The sequence below is a fragment of the Aspergillus tanneri genome (assembly GCF_003426965.1).
Source record: "Aspergillus tanneri strain NIH1004 chromosome Unknown AapTan_10_pilon_pilon_pilon, whole genome shotgun sequence".
Classification (NCBI taxonomy): Eukaryota; Fungi; Ascomycota; class Eurotiomycetes; order Eurotiales; family Aspergillaceae; genus Aspergillus; species Aspergillus tanneri.
The window spans coordinates 89,955-109,197 of record NW_022984637.1 but is presented as its reverse complement, the minus strand read 5'-3'; the positions used below and the strand labels follow the sequence as shown (position 1 = coordinate 109,197).

The 19,243-nt window shown below is 42.7% G+C and overlaps 5 protein-coding genes across 5 annotated transcripts; 1 reads left to right on the top strand and 4 right to left on the bottom strand.

Moving 5' to 3' along the window:
- Positions 1–1,447: 1,447 nt before the first annotated feature.
- Positions 1,448–1,930, bottom strand: ATNIH1004_001859 (uncharacterized protein; the record flags this gene model as incomplete). Its single annotated transcript, XM_033566554.1, has 1 exon — positions 1,448–1,930. The coding sequence occupies one exon, from the start codon at positions 1,928–1,930 to the stop codon at positions 1,448–1,450; it is 483 nt and encodes a 160-aa protein (XP_033420756.1).
- Positions 1,931–4,366: 2,436 nt separating this feature from the next.
- Positions 4,367–5,644, bottom strand: ATNIH1004_001858 (uncharacterized protein; the record flags this gene model as incomplete). The annotated part of the gene is made up of 1 exon (XM_033566553.1): positions 4,367–5,644. One exon carries the CDS (start codon positions 5,642–5,644, stop codon positions 4,367–4,369), a length of 1,278 nt encoding a protein of 425 aa, XP_033420755.1.
- A 603-nt stretch (positions 5,645–6,247) lies between these two features.
- On the top strand, positions 6,248–9,157 carry ATNIH1004_001857 (uncharacterized protein; the record flags this gene model as incomplete). Its single annotated transcript, XM_033566552.1, has 6 exons — positions 6,248–6,474; positions 6,534–6,809; positions 6,859–6,936; positions 6,987–7,114; positions 7,817–8,326; positions 8,379–9,157. The coding sequence occupies 6 exons, from the start codon at positions 6,248–6,250 to the stop codon at positions 9,155–9,157; spliced, it is 1,998 nt and encodes a 665-aa protein (XP_033420754.1).
- A 612-nt stretch (positions 9,158–9,769) lies between these two features.
- On the bottom strand, positions 9,770–10,463 carry ATNIH1004_001856 (uncharacterized protein; the record flags this gene model as incomplete). The annotated part of the gene is made up of 2 exons (XM_033566551.1): positions 9,770–10,017; positions 10,079–10,463. 2 exons carry the CDS (start codon positions 10,461–10,463, stop codon positions 9,770–9,772), a joined length of 633 nt encoding a protein of 210 aa, XP_033420753.1.
- A 1,054-nt stretch (positions 10,464–11,517) lies between these two features.
- ATNIH1004_001855 (SANT/Myb-like DNA-binding domain-containing protein) lies at positions 11,518–12,989 on the bottom strand (the record flags this gene model as incomplete). Its single annotated transcript, XM_033566550.1, has 3 exons — positions 11,518–12,140; positions 12,193–12,468; positions 12,533–12,989. 3 exons carry the CDS (start codon positions 12,987–12,989, stop codon positions 11,518–11,520), a joined length of 1,356 nt encoding a protein of 451 aa, XP_033420752.1.
- Between the last annotated feature and the right edge of the window lie 6,254 nt (positions 12,990–19,243).

The following is a 19,243-nucleotide window of genomic DNA, read 5'->3' as shown; positions in this document are numbered from 1 at the left end:
TTCGTTCTGTGTCCATTTTGTCCACCTTTTAGGGCTTCTATCATAATATTTTCGTTTTCTTTTCCATATTTGCAGCCGTATTGCCCGGGCAGTTCTATCCGAACCGGTCTCAGTCAAAAGATCCCTTTTAATCATTTCGAGATCCTCAGAGTTAATCTGGGGCTTTCCACGCCACTTCTCTAAGACTCGGATCTCAGAATCCGTCCAAAAGTACTTATTCTCTTTATTCCCTAAAGGCGGCTCTCGGTCTTCAGATTGTGCGTGCGATAGGAAGTTACTTGGTGGAATGTAGTGATGGGTCGTACAGTCCCGTACTGGATCATAAATAGTGCTGGATGGTATATATTAGTATTAGATTTACTCCGGAAAATTGGGCTTCCCACCTTCCTAAACATGATACGCCACAGTTTAGGACGCTGTGTTGCTCGAGCTCTTTATTATTATGTCCCAAGTGATAATGGTTTTGCTGAGTTTGAGGAGAGCACAAATTTATTTCATCGGATTGCATAATAATGGACCTGCACTGCGGACATAAAAAATAAAATAATTTCTTTTAACTTAGGCTGGGACAAGGGAGTACTGAAAGTATAGCCTGCAAGCTTAAAAAATCTGCTGCTTTAGAGGTCAGGTCTGGAATGACTTTAATAAGGCGCCTATTACCCAGCTGCACGAGATAAAAGAAAAAGAAAAAAAAAAAAAAAATTGAGAGGCTCAGCCTCGTCCTTCTAAGGAACTTATTAGGTTGCTACTTTTTTAGACGTTTGCCCCCTGGTGTGTCTAAATATCTGGGCACTGGATATGGATGCTCCCTCTTTTTATTGGATAATGGGTTCCTAGTTTCTTAGCAGGGTAGATATTGGTCGCTGCATCCACGCTTTTGAGAGCTCTATATCCCCAATCGCACATCAATATCACTGGTAGTGGGCGGTGGGGGTTATGCTCCTGGTTTCATAACACCAGTGGTGTCGTAGGCTCCGCGTGGATTTTTTTGAGGCATCTTAATATCCGTCAGCCTCTAACATTCCACTTTTATGGTTTATCTTACCTTCGTTGTCTCTTTAATCTGCGATATCGCTATACCGTACTGTCTTCTAGAATTTGACTCTTGGATAATTAGACGTTAAGCATAGGACCAACTTGAACTAAGTATTCAAACGTTGTCGCTGATAGACGAAGGCCGGCTGAACTTTCGCCCGACTGTTCTCTGCAACAGTAGGAAAGGAGTGCCATCGAAAAGAAACTAAAAAACCAGCACTAGGTCGAGAAGGGATTCCATCGCGTTGCTGTGACAAGTAATTCCAAACAATTAGTGCTCGACCTATATAGTTCGATTGGTCTTAGGTTCCGTACCATGGGGGTAGGTAATATAGGCTTGTATTTATTATCCTTTCAAATACATATATTAAAAAAGGGAAGAAAAAAAAAAAAAAGAGAAAACAAAATAAAACTAAAGCCCAAATTCTTCCTGCTCGTCAGAAATAACAAGCCACTCGGTTCGAGTAATATTGTAACGATTCTTAAGTTTGTCCCATTCTGATTCTGGTATACGGTCCATCACACTCTCAAGTTTGACTCGAAGTAACTCCCGATCATTGGTGGTAAAATTAGGGGCACGAATCACTTGTGGGCAGGATATTAAATAAATATATTTAGGGCGACGCTGGAACCGAGCTGAAAACACTATACGAAACTGGCCCTCTATAATGTCGACGCCGTAGTAGTCTCTGAAGTAAGATATCCCAAACTTTTTCTCAGCTTCGATAACGTCTCGCACTGGTTGATTTACTGGCTGATTCAACTGCAGCATTGGTGTAACATTTTTATATTTTGAAACTATTGCATTGGTAGCCTCGAAAGCTTTTGATGTTTTGGTGTCTGACGTGGAAATGTCGTCTCTCCAGGATTCGAGAAGTCTTGCGATGCAGAACATGTTGCCAGGGTGGGAGTTAATCTGAAAAAGGGTATACTGGAAAAATGGATCGCTCTCTGCCAAATTGCGGTGAGCGCTCGAGGCAAGGCTGGCATCCTGTCATTTTATAACCCAAGACGTGCTTTGTGACGACTTAATAGTGAGCTTTAAATTACTGAGTTTGGCAGTAGAAGCAGTCCTTCCTGATCTACTTAGGCTTTTTACCCTGTATTTAATGTTGTTTAGTTGCAGTAGAGTGTAAGTGCAGCCCTGCACAATAGTGTCCAACTGTATGAAGAATCCTTTGATTCCACTCCCGGATTCAAGCAACAGATGTCCTTGCCGTAAAGCCCAAGATAATGGTGTTTGGCCATTGGTATCAGTCAGTCTAATATTAGATCCTTCTTGGATACCTATTCATGCTGTAGCGTAAGTGATATGTTTCTCTAACTGCGATTCATCCCACCCAATGTGCATCGAATAGACAACTAATAGGCATAGATTTAAGTGTCTGCACCCCATGAACCAAAAAAATAATATCTAGCCGTCAAACTCCAAACACTTTATAGAGCTGTTTGTCTATCTACGTCTTTATTGGTGAGTTATTATTCTCTGATGGCTATATTAATACCTTCCCCCCACTATATCTCACTTCTCTTTCCTTGTCGTCTCATTGTAGTCTTTATATTTTCCACTCTCGCCTCACTTGGCGACTATACATCAGCTATCCGTTGGTATCCTTTCTGGCACTTCTAGTCTCACATTTTGAGGGGATAAAGGATCGATAGACCATACAGCCTCTACGTATCGCGTTATACTCTTCTCATTTGATGTGGTGCTCTGGAATGACTCTAATACGGGCAGTACCCAGTCTATTTGTATTTTTTTTCATTTCATATCATGACCAGAGCAATTACTGTTGCTATTTTGGCATGTGTCTGAAAAATCAGTCCAATCAAGCCCTTCAAGGAGGATATCAGTCATATGTTAGCAATTAGGTACCGTAGTTTCCACTCACGTACATAGAGATCTGTTTTTAAATGTAATGCCAAGATACTCCAGATTAAGGCTTTTAGAACGTTTCGGGTTAGTGTTGCTAACTACGGTCCCTTATAGTCGCTCCTTGCTTGTTTGTTTCTTCGCGAAAACGTCCGCTCGCCACACCTCTGGCCCAGCTTTCTCGCCCGGCTGTCTTGTGTCTCGTGAGCCTCTACAGAGCCTGTCTTGCTCGGGCTAATGTACTCTTTTACTCAGGCGAGATTAAAACACAGACTAAATTACGAGTCAAACGGCACCGTCGTGGGACTGAACCTATCCAGTACTAAAAAAAAAAAATGCGGTGAACAACTAAATCTCATCTCGGTCTTTTATATATTCATGGCTATATTATTGCACGGAAGGAATAGGCCTATGTCGAAGTACTACCGATGTTGGAATCGATTTTCGAGTTCTATGGACCGGTGCCGATCCCTTACAGACAAAGCAGAGGAATTGTATTCATTGAATGACTTCACGAGAGTAGATGGACGTCGCTCTGAGGAACAAGACTGATGTAGAGAAAACAATGGATCGTCTCTCTAGCGACGGTCCACATATTGGAAACATAATGTCTCTATTTTGTTTTGGGATATTTACATCTGTGGTCATGAAGATGTGAATATTGGCCAATCATTTGGTGCCAAGTTGGTGGAGTTAAATTGGATTAGTAAACAATCACATGATCTGACAGCAGCAACCCCTCCAAGCAGCCCCGCAGGACTGGAGCGTTGGGCAGGTTTCTCTTTTCTTTATATTGTACACTACAAAACTGTGCTCGATGGATAAACTATTGCTTATAATGTAAGGCCCAACGGTATTTTTAAGCTAAATAAACTAACATATTCTTAGGCTGCACTCTTGACCAACTTATAGATACTTTATTCACCCCCTTTTCCCATGGCTACAGTCAGCCCCGAATCTGGATTTGTAGAGTCTCAAGAGATACCTACGCTATATGAAGACTTATATAATGGGGCCTGTGATGATGATCGAATCGTTGCTGAGTCGCTCTCTGTTCCAGCGAATCGGAGATCTGCAACAATGCTGGTGCAGGGCCGTGGTAGAGAAGTGATTTCTAAAGTAGAAGAACTGTCAGCAGTAAGGAGGATACTCTATTTTTAAGTGCCTGTTACTAAGTTTCTGGGCAGAATAACCCCCGTCGAAAGGAACGCCAGTTGTATTACAAAGGAATTAAGCCTGCTATTCAAGTGTACTTCCCCGGACAATCTATAGTTGGGCAACCTTACACAGTGATTATCCCGTTCTATATTTCTGGAAGGGTTACAATTAGCGGGGAAGTACTTCAAATGAAACGACACTACCATGTCTACGGAAATTGCCCTCTTTCGATTGAGAATAGCGGTGGAAGCGATGGGAAGCTAGGAGCGTGGGTGTATAAATTAGGAAATTGATAGCACTTTATTGTTGTCCTAAAAAGGACCCCGTTTCTAGCGTGGCTATCTGGTGTAGCATCTGAGACGCTTCGTATAGTTCCATCGAGAAAGCAGGGGAATTTAATGGTTCAGTTGCAATTTGTTCCAAAAAACCTGGGTTCTCTGATTGACAGAGCCCCGCATTGTGGGAACATTCCAATAGTGCTTCTTGACTAACAGGCTCCTCACAGTTAAATGATGTGCCTAGAGGCACAAGGCTTGCATCCGTTAAAGGAGTATCCATTGCCGAAGGGTTACTATTGTCTGTGGCTGGTGGTGACGCGGATTGAGCTCCGCCTTCCGTACTGGGTGTATCAAATCGCCTTCGCTTAGGATCATGTGGATTTGCTTCTGATTCATAGCCAAAGTTTTGGTATTCTGATACTTGGCGTTTTCTTTGTCGGATTTGGTGAAGGGACCTCTCAAAATCCCGAAGGCAGAACTCCATCCAATTATTCTTTTCATCGGCAAGCTTTCTCCAGTAATCAGATAATAAAAGAGTATTTGCGAGCATTGGTAGAACACTGTATTTGAGACGCCTAAATTCGCGAGCGACAAAAAAGAGCAGCCCAAGAACACCAAGGTGGCTGTCTAGGTGGGTGTCAAGTACAAGTGATGGGCCATTGGAACGCACCGAGTACAGCCTTTGAAAATATAGGAACTTGATACCACATTCAATAGTGTTCTTTGCTTGCTTTTTATCCACTAAGTGCTCACAGCTGTCAACATATTCTTTAAAGCAAGCGTTTTGCGTATTAAACGGATTGTTGTCACCCAAGGCGTCCAGTCTTGAGGGATATTCGAGAGACTTCTCCCATTCTGTATACTCGCCTGCCAATGATAAGGCGCTTAGACCGGCTCGGAACCACATCTTTGAATCCTTCTTGTTGGTAGATTGCTTAAAACTGATAACGCGGGGATCGTCCGTATCTTCCAACACAGCGGTCTCCACTGGCTGGTAGGAGTACTTTAATATCTTTGTTTTGTTTTTCTCTAGGCGCTCCATAATCAACTTTACTGAATCGGAAACTTTGCTTTCTTGAGTATGGATAGCCGACGAAGCAGATGTATCTGGAGCTGGAAGTTTGTCTGATGGGGCGGGTGTATCTAGCAAAAGACCTGAAGAGTTGGGTTGCAGCAATGACTGAAGGTTATAAAAGGCAGTCTCCAGCTCCTTACGATAAGTAAGAAGGCCTCTTTTGTCTGCCCCTTGTATACTAGACAAAGTTGTAGCAGCTTGTAGTATCTCTTGGATGGAGTGCATGATGAAGACAATTCTGTTCAAAAGCAGTGGGGAAAATGGAAGACTATGGGCAGTCTGCTGGAATATATTTGTTCGCGTAGGCTCGAGCTCCATGTACCCCTGTAGGAGCGATTGACTGTCAATCGCTCCTACAAGGATTGCTCCCTAGTTGGCAGCCAGTGTCGGGGTTCACCTAACCGATTGGATAAAAATAAATATTTGAGACAGGCTGTCACCGCAGCTCACAAGCGTGGCCGAAGGTATGCACGGAGTCACATTATTAGTCCTGGCCAGGATCCGGCTGAAATCAGCCGTCTAACTTTTGCAGGATCCTTCTTAATCAAGTTGTGTAGTCACATGCCTTATTGATTCCACGGTCCTGGTTGGTCACCAGGAATGGTATGTACCTGCAATCCTGGATACGTCCGACTCTCAGCGCCAAGAATACCAACCAATGGATGAGGAGGGAGGCAACACTTATTATTGGTTCCACTAGAGGCGGGCATTTGCGGCAAATTTTACACACCACTACTACTCTTGTTGCTTAGGATTTAAGTGGAGTGGTTTCCTTCCTTACTCCTTTAACTCCTCATAAAGCTGCCTGCAAGTTGTATTCCAGTCACTATGGAACCTTCTGGGGCCCCCGAAAGCTATCTGACTGCGTTTCTTGGCCGTGAGATACCATTTTTTCGAACCAAAACGTTATGGAGGATTGGCAACATCCAGAAGGAGAAGACCAGGGTGCATGATGAAGAGGAAGGAACTATTCGAGAGGCTACGGGTGTTTGTACTGCTACTCAGGTCGATGGAGCTTCCTTTGGTGAAGAAGCTATCATAAAAATCAAACTGCAGTAAGTCTAATTCGATTGTCCCAGATGAAGGGACAGGAGAGGTTTCTAAATATACATAGGCTTTCACCGTGGGATGACCCAAATTTTGTAGGCCCTAGCCGGGAGGCCGAACGTGAGATTGAAAACCTGGAGCAGTTGACGAAAAAGGGCTGCAAATCCACACCTAGGATTATCGATCATGGAATCTTTAGGCAGGGTGACACAGGAAGTCTCCCCAATGGGTACATTGTATTCATTTTGATGGAAAAGGTTCCCGGGCAAAATCTAGGTAACTTTCATAATTTTTCACTGGAGGAGCGGAATTTACTGAGGATTGCATTTATAAAGGCAGTGTGGTACGTGAGGAATGATTCTTTTAAAGAGTGGCCTGCTAATATCTAACAGGGAGTTTCGCAGCAATGGATTTTATCACCATGACCCCCGCAGGGAGAACCTTGTTTGGGATAACGTATCTCAGCGATGGTTCGTTATAGGTATCTAATTTTGACATGTTACTGCTAACTGTGTACTAGCTTTATTGTGGATCTAGAAGACGCTGAAGATATGGAACTGACGGAAAAGGATATATGTCTTGACCCACTGACTGAATTCTCGCTGTGGAATCTACGCGGAAAAGAAAAGAGGCCTTTTGATGATGATGGTGATAATGATCCAATGATACCAATTAAGCGTCATGACGGTTGGATGTATTACAATAAAGATGAATTATTGCAATTTTTGACTGCTAGAGCAGATAAAGACGCGGTGCAGGGGTAGTTATGTATTATTAATTCCTATAGCTTTATTTCTACCTATTTCTATACACTTGTAGCCATCCAACTACAATATTAGCAAGTCAAGAACGAATCCATGAATCAATACATTCCTGATGAATAACAGCCTATCACATACAATATACAGCATCGAACATTGAGAGCCTGATTGCATTATTCGATACGCGTTGCCCTTTGTGCCCAAGAACCCTCCATTTTTGGATAGTGTCACCCATCTTCTAAGACCCTGTTTTTGGGTGTGTACTTCAGTTTTAAGAAGAGAAAGGAATTGTCCTAAAAGGTAATAAAAAAGGGGGCTATATTATAAGACGTATACTACATGACCTCTATATAAATATATCCCTCCACCCAGAACATTTCGCCGTTGTGTTTATATTTTACTAAACCTTTAGTTGCCCACTATTTGGATCCTTGGATTTTTGCTTGTTTTTATTTTGCTTCCCCAGTTAGAATGGATAGACCCAGAGACTCGAAAGCTAGGCGCGAAGTATGTGAGATTCTGACGGCACGCGATGTAATAATGGATTCATTTCCTACAATTGCGGGGGCAGCTGGATATCACTCCTCAGGTACTGGACTACACGACATCCGCTATGTGGGTAATCTTTCTTTCTGGAGCGACTTTAAGAAAGAGGTTCGCAATGTGTTTAAGGAGATTCCGTGGAAGGATTATCCACAGCCTATGTCGGCTAGGCTCATATCTGGGGATATCTTCCACAATGAGCACTTCCGATGTGGTGCGGAGATCTCTACCAGTGGTAGATATGGAAATTATGTATTGAACCCAATAGCTGGAATTGGTAAAACCCTGGGATACGACCTTTGCTTTGGGGACTGGAACGTGACAGGTGTCAAGCTAGAATGGCCTAATCCCGCACCCAACGAAGCCCCTGAACTTGAAAAAGAACTAGGGCAAAAAAATAGGTCGTCTATACCAGACTACGTACTGGTAGACCAAACCAACAAACCACGCGCTATTGGTGAAGCAAAACATCCATGGGGAACTACACCAGAAGTGTATATAAGAGAAACCAAGAAAGGAAACGTTATAAATGAGAGACTACTACGCAAATTTCTTGGTAAGTATTTAAAAAAACCAAGAAAGGAAGCCTGGCTGACTTTTAATTTTAGGGCAGATAGCCAGGGACATGTGGGCTGCAAATTTAAAGTTTGCGTTTATGACCAACTACGAATGGACTGTATTTGTTCGTCGGGAGTTTGTTGATGAAAAGTGGACACTTTTTTATTCAGATGCAATTGATTTCAAGTCGAAATCAATACTAAATCCCGGCAACATGTCTGATATGCAAGTGTCAGTGCGTGAATGCATGCTATACCTCCTCAAAATTACTTCGGGGACAAGCTGGTCATTGAAAGGTCTTCAGCGAGAGCCACTCACGGAGTGGGTGGAAATAAAGGCTAAAAAGACAAAAGAAAAGAAGGATGCAGACACTCCATCTTTCCTGCCAGAGCTTCAGGCAAAACGTGGTCTACCACTAGGAAAATCGTCTACTTCAACAGACACTGAAGCTTCGAACAAGGCATCAACTCAAATAGCCTCTTACACAAAACCCCCAACGTTAACACCGTCAGAACCAGGACCGAAACAGCCCGGGCTGCCTCGTACACCCGATGCTTCTGGTCGGCCAGAGCAAAAAGGAAAAGCAAAGGAAACAAGCAGTGACCCTAAATCTGGGGGCACAGCATCTACACAGTCTACACAGCAAAAGTATACGAAAGTTGAAGTATCAAGCCAGCCGCAACCTAATGGGGAAGTATATTATGCATACAAATTAGATCAGAAGTGGAGTGCAACCCCAGCACGGGAATGGACAGTGCGTAACAACCAAATCTACCACGAAGACAAATTATTGATGTCGAACATTCCCAAAAAGAAATCGACGAAATAAATACCATTTGTGGTGGAGCGTTCAACATCTGGATCAAAGTCCACTATTCAACATAGTGAGGGGAATTCAAACACATTCTTCTCTTCATATTCCTGGGAAAATACGTCAAAATATTTTTTATCAAAGCTTGCCCAAATCATTTTCATTGGTAGTAGATGGGATCTGTAGCCTTTCGTATATGTAACCTGGGGCGCAATAAGGCTTATATGTGCGCTCGCTTAGTTCTGTAATCACTACTGGGCACTGAGGCCCTTACGGTTGCTACTGGTCAAGTTACACTTTCAAATCGTCCCTTTCGGATGTCGCAAAATCGACTATTTAGAAAGGGCTAAGCTTATTTGATGATAAATGGCCCTCCTTTCATACTCTTGCAAAGAGCAGTCAAGTTTATCTGGACTTGGATGTTCTCTACCTGTGACAAGTTTTGGATATTTCCGCTCAGCACCAAAGTAAACACATGCTTCATGAGTTATGGGAATGGCTATGAATGGTAAAGATGCCGTATCGTACGGTTCTGTCATCCATACGCCTGATGCAATATGCTCCGACATTACGATGGCACAAGCGTACTCGTACTTCAGTGCAAACACTTGTCCGGAAAGAGAGCCTGTCTCAATCAGAGCCTACACCGTTCTTCGAATGATCTCGCTTACCTTGTTGCATTGCACGGGGCTTTTCTGTTGGATCAGACTGCAATTCAGGTGTCCTCGATTCAGGGGCTAGGTGCCCTGGAGAAACAGCAGGAGTACGATCGCTGACTGATGTTGATGTCGAATAACTCTGTTCTCTGATCTCCTGTGTATTGTCTTGGCTATCAGTTCCCTCTTCATGCTCCGCTCCTGTTGGTCTGTCTCGTAAATCTGGCGCGTGTTAGCTTTATTCGCCTCAATACATGGCAAACTCTACCTCGTTGAAATTCACCTGGAACTACCTCCCGGAGAAATGGTATTTCAAGGTCGCTCTTATGTTTCTTAACCATCATTGGAAGACGAAGTCTGCGATCTTCCAGCATGCACCCGAATACTGTTTGTCTGAGGCCAAGCGCACAGACACATACTGATACGGGTCCACACTCAGTGTCAACCTGCTTCAGGAAGTATCGGTAATCCTCCCGTCTTTTGTCGGCTTTCGATTTCGGTTCCTTCCGGGGCTGGCCGATCAAAGAAAAGGCATATTGGATAAGCTTTTTCTCGTGAGGTTTAATGTAATTTCGTGATTTGATGTTTTCGACTGTGTTCAAAAGCTTGGATACAGCCCCCTCGAGAGTGAGTGGTGCGTAAGAGCGTTGTTTTCGTGGCTTATCCATTGAGAGCTTTCGTCTTTGTTCGGAAACCAGGAAATGTGGAGTTATCCAATGGAGGTTGTGTGTGGAAAGTTAGTGGGAGTGAAGTGTAGGTGAAGCAAGAGTGATATTGGAATGATGTGGGGATGATGTAGATTAGTGTGATTTATGATGGATTCGTCCTGGTCGGGCTTAGGCAGCAACTGTGGTTCGGAAATAAGCCTGTCGCCAATCAAGTCCTGCTTACTGTATCATCAGTCATTTGTTGTCGTGCAGCAAGCGAGGCTCGGAACGTCCCATCAAGGTCAGGCCCACCAATTTCTCACTAGCCACTAAGTCATGGGAGGATAGTATCCCTGGTGCGGCAACCAATATCAATTGGTTGCCATTGGATTAAAGGCCAGTAAGGCTCGAAGAAACTCTTTTGGAATTCAGTCTGGCATACCTCCCAACTCCGTTAAGTACTGGAAGAGTCGGATACGGACGGATTCTGCGGCTCTTGACACCCAAGCATCACAGTCGCTCGTCGGCCAACGAGCTACGTCAATCTACTAATGGATTCTTCCGAAACCGTGCTCCACACAACCTGTAGCCTACTTCCCAATCCAATGACATACTTCATCTCTGGTTCAAAGGAGCGAGAAGAAATGCTTGGCGGTTGTCCCGTCGAATGTTCGTGAGGTTGTTTAGGATAAGCAGTGCAAGAAAGAAGAGTTCGCCAATTCAAGTCGTTTGAGGTGTGAACGACAGAGTCAGGGCATCTAATATTGCGCTACACGTATTGATTGGTCACTGCAAGCGACCGAATTATCCGATGCCTGCTGTGTCGTACATACAAGGGAGCAATTAATTCCTTACGCGGGAACAGCTAGCTTACTATGCTGTGAGCTACAGTCGTAGAATAAAACTGTTTCTTGCTCCTTCTTAACTTTAGCAGATCCACCTCCGTAGACCATAGCAAGTCCTTTCTAGACTTCTGTTGGGCCTCGCGGCTATCATGCTAAGATTGCGAGGTTCGATGCGGTTTTGCCGAGTGACTAGTTAACCAAGATCTCCGTCTTCACAAGCCTTTATCTCATCACCTCCTTCGCCGTTTTCGAGACCGAGAGCTGGCCTTATGGCGTAATTTGGTAGAATAGTGGACTTGGAGGGACGACACATTTCGGTCAGGAAAGTGTTCAGCAATCTCTGACCATGGCATTCCCTCTCTTTCCTTTAGTCGCACCAACAGTGCGTTTTCATCTGATGAGTATAGCCGCTGCTTTCCTGAACTATCCGCCTGAGGGGGGGTAGATGGCGTCGGACGGGCATCGGGCACGAAGGTGAAATAATATGCTGGTTTCGATCCCGAATTAGATTCGACCGTGAGGATGGCATTCCCGCGGATCTCATAAATATTAGGGGAACAATGGCATGAACCACAGATCGGATCGCCCAGAGGACTAGAAAGGGACCTGACTGCAGCTCTTGTTTTCTTCTTCCGCCTTGGTCGTTCTGCGCCAGGAATTACATCCGCACCCCGGTGGTTGCCACCGCTAATGTTACCCGAACGAAGCCGTTTTTTGCACGCTGCCGCGGCAGCCCTTGTGCTTGCCCTAGTGACTCTTCCTTGCTTCCATGAAGGCGCTGGTACAACTACAGCAATCGATGGGTAGTATTCCGGGCCATCAACAACCGACGCACTTCGGCCACTAGAGCAACCTGGGCTAGTGGTCAGCTGACCGGATTGACCAGATGCAGTTAACTCTCCTACCATCCTCAGTGCGCTCTGGAACATCAGTTGCCCTAGAGCTTGGGTTTTCACCCGGATGAAGCGCATGATGTAGTTCACATGCCGTATCCTCGTCACGGCGGCCAGGGTCGGCAAAGCTCAAGTGACGTGTCCCTGTATGGGGTAGTGCTGGTTCTTGCTGGGAATCGTCGCAAGTGGACATCCTGCGAGAGGCATTGCTAGCTTGTTCGGATGCAGTTTCACAGGACGCGGATAAGAGGAGGGGAGTTCCCGCATCCTTGACATCGGGAAGAGCATCTGGACCGTGTCAGACAAAAAGATGTCAATAACTAATTATCCTACAACGGTCGTGCCAACTTACTTGATGAGCTAATTTTCTGCACATGAACGGGAATATGGTCCAACTGTTGTGTAGTTGATGGTGTTGTCGTTGCGGAGTCTACAAATACAGCGGGCTCCGAAAAAGATAAGGGGTAACTTGCAAGTCCCAAAGGAGTGTCAAGAATAGAAGATAGATCTGCAGTCACCACGGGCTCCATTTCTGTCGTCATTTGTGACTGAGGCGCAGCGATGTTACAGAAATCGCTCATCTCGATGTCAAAAGAATTCCAAGCATGGGTCATACCAGTGGAGGATGACTCCTGTGCTAGAGGTGTCGGATACTCTGGTATATTTGTCGGTTCTTGGACAAAGTCGGGCATAGTGGGAAGAGAGCACTGGAATTGTGTATCATAAGTAGGTGGCTGCTTCTCACGGGCAGACGGCGGTTGGTTGCTAGGGCCATGGTAAAACTCAATTTGGTCAAGATTCACCCACATAGTCCTCAAAAAGCCGTAAGGCACAGTAGGATTGAGCTTCGATGGGTACAGCAGTCGTGGGCAAGAAGTGCCTGGTCATCCTGTAACATACCCAAAGAAAAGGGAGAAGGGAGGAAATTGGAGGTCAGCCGCCCTTTATACGACTAAGGCGCTACCAAATTATCTTCGGGTCAAAAATAAAGGCTTCGCAGCAGCCGGGTAGACATCGTACAACCGGAGGTCCGTGAACCCCATTTCCCTGTCGATTCCAGTCCTCACTCATGCTCGGTCGAGTTTAGGAGTGTCGAGTGAGCGGCCGGACTGTTTCGGTAAAAAGGGGGTTTGGGGTGACCACATCCACTGAGCCACTTTTCCTTGACTACACAGCGCTACAGACTTCAAGACGCCCCAGCTGATGATTCAGAATGAGGGAAAGATAAGCCAGAGAAATCACTTCTCGGCCAGTGAACACACACTACTTGCAGGCCCCTCAAACCATCGAGTCAAGAGGCCTCAGCTCAGCCGCAGTGTTGCATGAGGCATTTTTGCGGTTCGTTATGAATTTGAAAGTGGACCCAGTGACCAATTCCGCAAACAGTTACGTTCAGCCGAGAGTCGATTCAAGGAGTAACGCCATGCTTGGAATATTGTGTTGCATTGCATTGGCAAACGAGCAGAAGAAAGGATGATCCCTATCAGTCCCACTTTGCCTTCCCCCTGTTCTGGCGCTGTATTTCCGCCGTGTGAGGCAAGGCGAAGTGGTAAGGCGAAGGGCGAAAGGCGAAAAGCGCAGGAATGGAGACCTGAGGGCACAACATTATCGAGCCTCGTCCAGGCACCGGATGTCCAGCCAAACCCCCAAAAAACAACAAAAAGAGAAAAATGACAGCCGTTTACAGGCTGCAGTGGAAAACAACAGCGCCCCGAATCGTACAGGGAAATTAATCAAGGCAACACGTGTCCGTCGAAACACAGGTCCTTTCAATTCAATTTCGCGGGTGGGGAAGTGGGCTGTGTTGCGGGTGCAGAGTTTTCAGAGTTTTCAGCTGGCAGGGGGCAACGTCAGCAGACCGAGGAATGGTTTCTGTCCCAGGGGGAATGAAATCGATGGGAATGTTGGAAACAAGAGAAACTGTCGTTGAGCGACGCACCGCGGGTTTATATAGATGGTGGAGGTAGACGGGCAGGCGGTGGAGGACGGCAGATCCCGTTCGGTGCTAGCTCTGGGATCCAAACCAGATACGGATACACTAAACCCAAAACAGATTGCGCTATACAGGATCGGGCGCGATGGACGCGGGCGCCAAACCCAAAGGAGGGGGTAGCCGAAAAGGGCGTCGGCCCAGCAATTCGCAATTCTACTTTAAGGCTTTTTTCTTTGTACATAGTAGTGCCAAGCATTTATTGTAATTTATCCGAAATTATCGGATAATCCATCGTAAATTACGATGGATAAGGATTATCCATCCGAGCCGTAATGATTAATCCTTGCCAAGCCTGGTTACTATTAATAAGGTGTTATTTGAAGAGGTTTTTTATTACTTGCAGGAAATTTGTGACTTCTTGACCTGTAAAGTAGGGCGCTCCTAGAGTACCAGGTACTAGTATACTGGCTTTTAGTGCTAGCCTGTCCCTTTTTTTAAATTGTTTGGTAATAAAATTAATATTATCTTCCTTAGGAGTATTGGCTCCTGCCCCCTCTAAGCTATTTTTAGTAGAGAATAATATTTCCTTCTGTTAAGGAGTTATCTTAGTTGGTTTTACTTGGTATATTATTTTCTAAGTTTTCTTTTTACTGCAAATTATACTAATAATAAATAGAAAATATAAAACTGCCTTTAGTAACTAGTTATTTTCCGCAATTAAGTTCTTAAGTCTGTTGTTGTTCTGCTTTTTTTTGTTTTTCTTGTTTTTTTTAATGTCCTTGTTTTTGTTCTTCTGCCCTTTTTCTAGTTGTTTTTTTCTTATCGTGCTGTTTCTATCTTTCTGTGTTTCTATTTTTTTATTTATAACCTGTATCACTACCTGTTATATTATATATATTCCTTCTTCGTATTTCACCTTAGCTCCGTGCTCGGAGCTGTCGGACTTAATAGCTCTCTTCTTAGCAACCAATTTCTCGCAGAACTTCCCCACCAGACCCTTTAGTCGGTGTTCTTTCTTAGGAAGGTTCCTCAGGGGGTGCTGTCCCTTCCTAATTATTAGGGTTAAATAAACTTCCCATATTTTAAACTGCCTTTTCTTGCTCCTTGCAACCTTTTCTCAGGGTAAGCCTCTCCCTTACCTGTAGTTAGAGTCCTCTCCTGGGACGCCAATATGAATGAGAGGGAAATGGTAGAACTCCAAAGGAGTAGGTTAAGAAGACAATCTTAGACAGTCTAGAAATTGTGGGCCCCGAGCCTACAAGTTCCTAACAGGAGAAGAGACAACATACCCTTTACGCAACTGCGTCCCGTGGTCTGTGAGAAGGTTGTTGATTGTCTATTACCTCTTTGTATGAGGACTTAAGATAATAGCTATCTATACAAATGTCACGTGCTAATCCCCCGAATTCCTCCACTACACTAGCTATAATAATAATGTTAGGAGCGCTCGGAAGCGCGATAGCTAGATCCTTAGCTAAGATGCTTAGTCAGGTGCGAAGTGTTTATATTCGCACCCGCGGGCCCGGGTGCCAGCTCGCCGTGGTCTAAAAAAACCTCGGCGTGGGCTAAAATTCTGCCACCTCTGCCACCGCCTTTTTAGACCACGGTGAGCCTTTTCTTGGCATAGGCTCATCGTGGTCTAAAATTAAATTTTCCGTACTTTTTAGACCATGTAAAATCCCTTCAGCGTAGCTTGACCACGCTGACCTTTTTAGCCTAGTGTTAGTTCCCGGTCGGTGCATATACTAAGTATATGCTTAAAACATTAAACTGCGTGAGATTATTTATTGTATTATTAATATATATAATCAACATATTTACTATATTAAATAATAAAGGCAGATTTTACAACACACTGTGAATAATCCTACACCTAAATTAGGTAATAAAAATGTTGGCCGCGTTTGCATTTATTTTAGAACTAGAAGACCTAATTTTTTTTCTCTTTATTTTTTCTCTCTTCTTCTCTTTTTAAACTCCCCTTTTTAAGTAAGTATTACATGTCCCTTCTTGGCATATACCGTGTATATACCTTAACCGGAAGACTTAAAACCTTTTCTTCTCCCCTTTCCTTTCTGTATGCCCAGAGTATATAATTATAATTATTTATATAACCCTTTTTTTTCTACATACCCAGTGTATATACTACTAATTTATAACCTAATTTCTCTTTTTTTGCATGTTAGAATACACTGATAATTTTAGTTCTTATTTAGGGGCCTTGTTCTTAGCATATACTATTAATATACAAAGAATTCAGCTTTTATATAAAGACTTTAATAATCCAGAGGTTACTGGGGCGGTGAACCCCCACCCTGACTATAGTTACTTCTATAGTAAGTATTTATTTAATATATTTATAATATATACTTAACATATACAGGTCCTATTCTAAACCCAAACCCCACTTGGCGCCCACACCCGGACCCCCGCACACCTGTGACCACCGCGGATAACAAGAGTATAGGGCCCCCGCAGATGTGCAGTATATGCTAATTATTTATAAATGCCCTAACTCCTGGTTTAAGACTGTTAGGTATTAATAGCATGGTGTAAGTAATTAACATGCCTGGTATATACTAAGCATGGGCTAACAACCTTGCAAATATAATATTACAGTTAATAGCAACTAAATGTGTAGCCAGCCTGTTTGTTTTTAGATTACTATAGGTCGCGCTTTTAGTATATTATTAGTATATGCTACCTATTCCATAGCTTTACTACTATATCCAGAACACCCATCCTGGTGCCAGTAAGTTGTCTATTCCTTGTATAGGTCTAGCAGATACTAAGGATTTATAGCTCTTAATCCCTTTTGCACTAATATTCCCCAGGCTAAGTGCATTGCAGGTAAAAAATTAATAAATACATAGCTTCTCTTAAGCATATGCTAATAATTAACAGCGCTTTAAAGTAATAAATCCTTAGCAGAGGATAAAGAACTGCCTGTTATATAAAAAAGCCTGGGTATATTCTCCCCTCCGCATATATATATATATATATTAGGTGTAGGGCTAATATATACTAGTAAGGGTTTTATGTATAGTATTATTTAGGATTACTATAACTTCCTTAAGCAGCTAGTATAAGTAGAGTATATTTATATTATATACATAGTATATAACTAAGAACCACTAGCCAGGAAGATAATAACTTTGCTTAGCAGTTTGGGACTGAGTTCTATTATCCTATATATAATCCGGGTATTTACTTTATATATTCCCTGTGTATGCTAATATTTCCTAGAAGCTGGGTAAGGTCTCTGGTTACAAGGCATGTACCCCTGGAACCTAAGCTTTTTATAATATACTAAGTATATACAGCGCAAATCTCCCCTATTACCCTCTAAGCTACCTACCCTATTATCTGCCCCCAAGCGCAAGCGTGCTCTACTAAAAAAGGGTTACAAGGGTAAGTATAGTATATTCCCCTTATACTAAGTATCTGCTAAGAATATGTAGCTACTAGTAGCCGGAAGCAGCCAGCACGCGCCAAGAAGGATGCTGCTAAGTTAGTGCTGGAGACTGTATAGGGTATATACACAGTTGGTTTTTAGAAATAAATTATAAAGTCTAGGAATAAGCAAAGCAAATACTAGTCTAACTATTATTTAGGGAATTAAAATAGCTTTTTTAATATATTATATATCTACTAGGTGTATACTCTGCACTTAAAGGGGTTTCCCTTTTTTTTTTCCCCCTTTACCTTTTCCTTAAGCTCCTTAATTCGCTTAACCATATCTCTTCGTTGCTTAAGTCCCTTAAGCTCCTTTAAATACTTTTCTAAAGGGTCTATGTTTAGTATATACACAGCAGGTAATTTAACAGGGGTTTTAATAACACTATTTTCACCAACACTCTATACAGTGCTAAATAGGTATATTTGTTAACTTGCAGGTACATGCCCGGTATAAGATAAGTATATGTTAAGGCTAGATACTAATAGGGAATTAGTGTCCTGCATGGCCACTCCGTTTATATTTTAAAAAGGTGTATTATATAGATTCCCTGGATTCTATGGTAAGTATAGCTTCTTCTGCCAGCAGTTCGCTGCCTTTTTTTGCTGTTAATCTATGCATAGTATTAGCCTAGTATGTAAACAGCATATACACTGTTTATATTAAACTATAGGGGTAATAGGGATAATAGGGGCAATAGGGACAATAGGGGCAATAGGGACAATAGGGGCAATAGGGACAATAGGGGCAATAGGGACAATAGGGACAATAGGGATAATAGGGACAATAGGGACAATAGGGACAGTAGGGATAATAAGGGCAATAGGGATAATATAGTATTAGCTAAAGAAATTAAACAGGCTCCAGCCCTTTAGTTTAACATACTTTGCTTTCGAATAATCTTAGTGCGCCTTTAAATGTTTGTTTGGATTTTTATAAAAATAGAATACCCTCCTTAATCTGTATTTTATTCTAAGTAAAGGCCTTAAATGTAAACCTTCGCAATCTAAGTATATAGTTAGTATATTATTAACTATACTCTGTATCTACCTTGGATATACTTTATTTTAAAACAGCTGCCAAGAGTGACTGCTTCCGGCCAATACCTTGATTATCTTAAAAATAACTACTTTTACTAATTCCGGTATGTTTCCGAGTATATGTCCAGTGTTTAATCTGTATTTTTAATTATTTTAAAGTTAGTGCACTTAAGATCCACGGCTGTTTTTTTCCCTTTAGCCAGGATTTAGTCTTAGAATATATATTGCATATGTAGTCCATATACTTAAGCAAATTAGGTTTAGACAGTGCTTCTAAAAGGCTGTTAAGTAGGTGCTCTGCAGGGTGGTTCTTATACTTTAAGCAAAAATTACACTTTAAATAAGTTTGGCAGAATATAATTATATAGGGAAGGTACTTAGACTACTCTCGGGATATGTCTAGCATATGCAAATAATCTCCAAGACCTAATATACTTAATAGGGTATAAATACTAGGTATATATTTTATTTATTATATACCTAGTACTTGCTTTTTACACATATTAATAGTTATAGTCCAGATCTTATTCTTACCATGTTAAATATAGGGAAACTGTATAGGTAAGCAAGCCATATTTCCAAGTATTTTAAATAGCTTTAAAAATATTACAGTATATGCATCGCGTGTTTCAA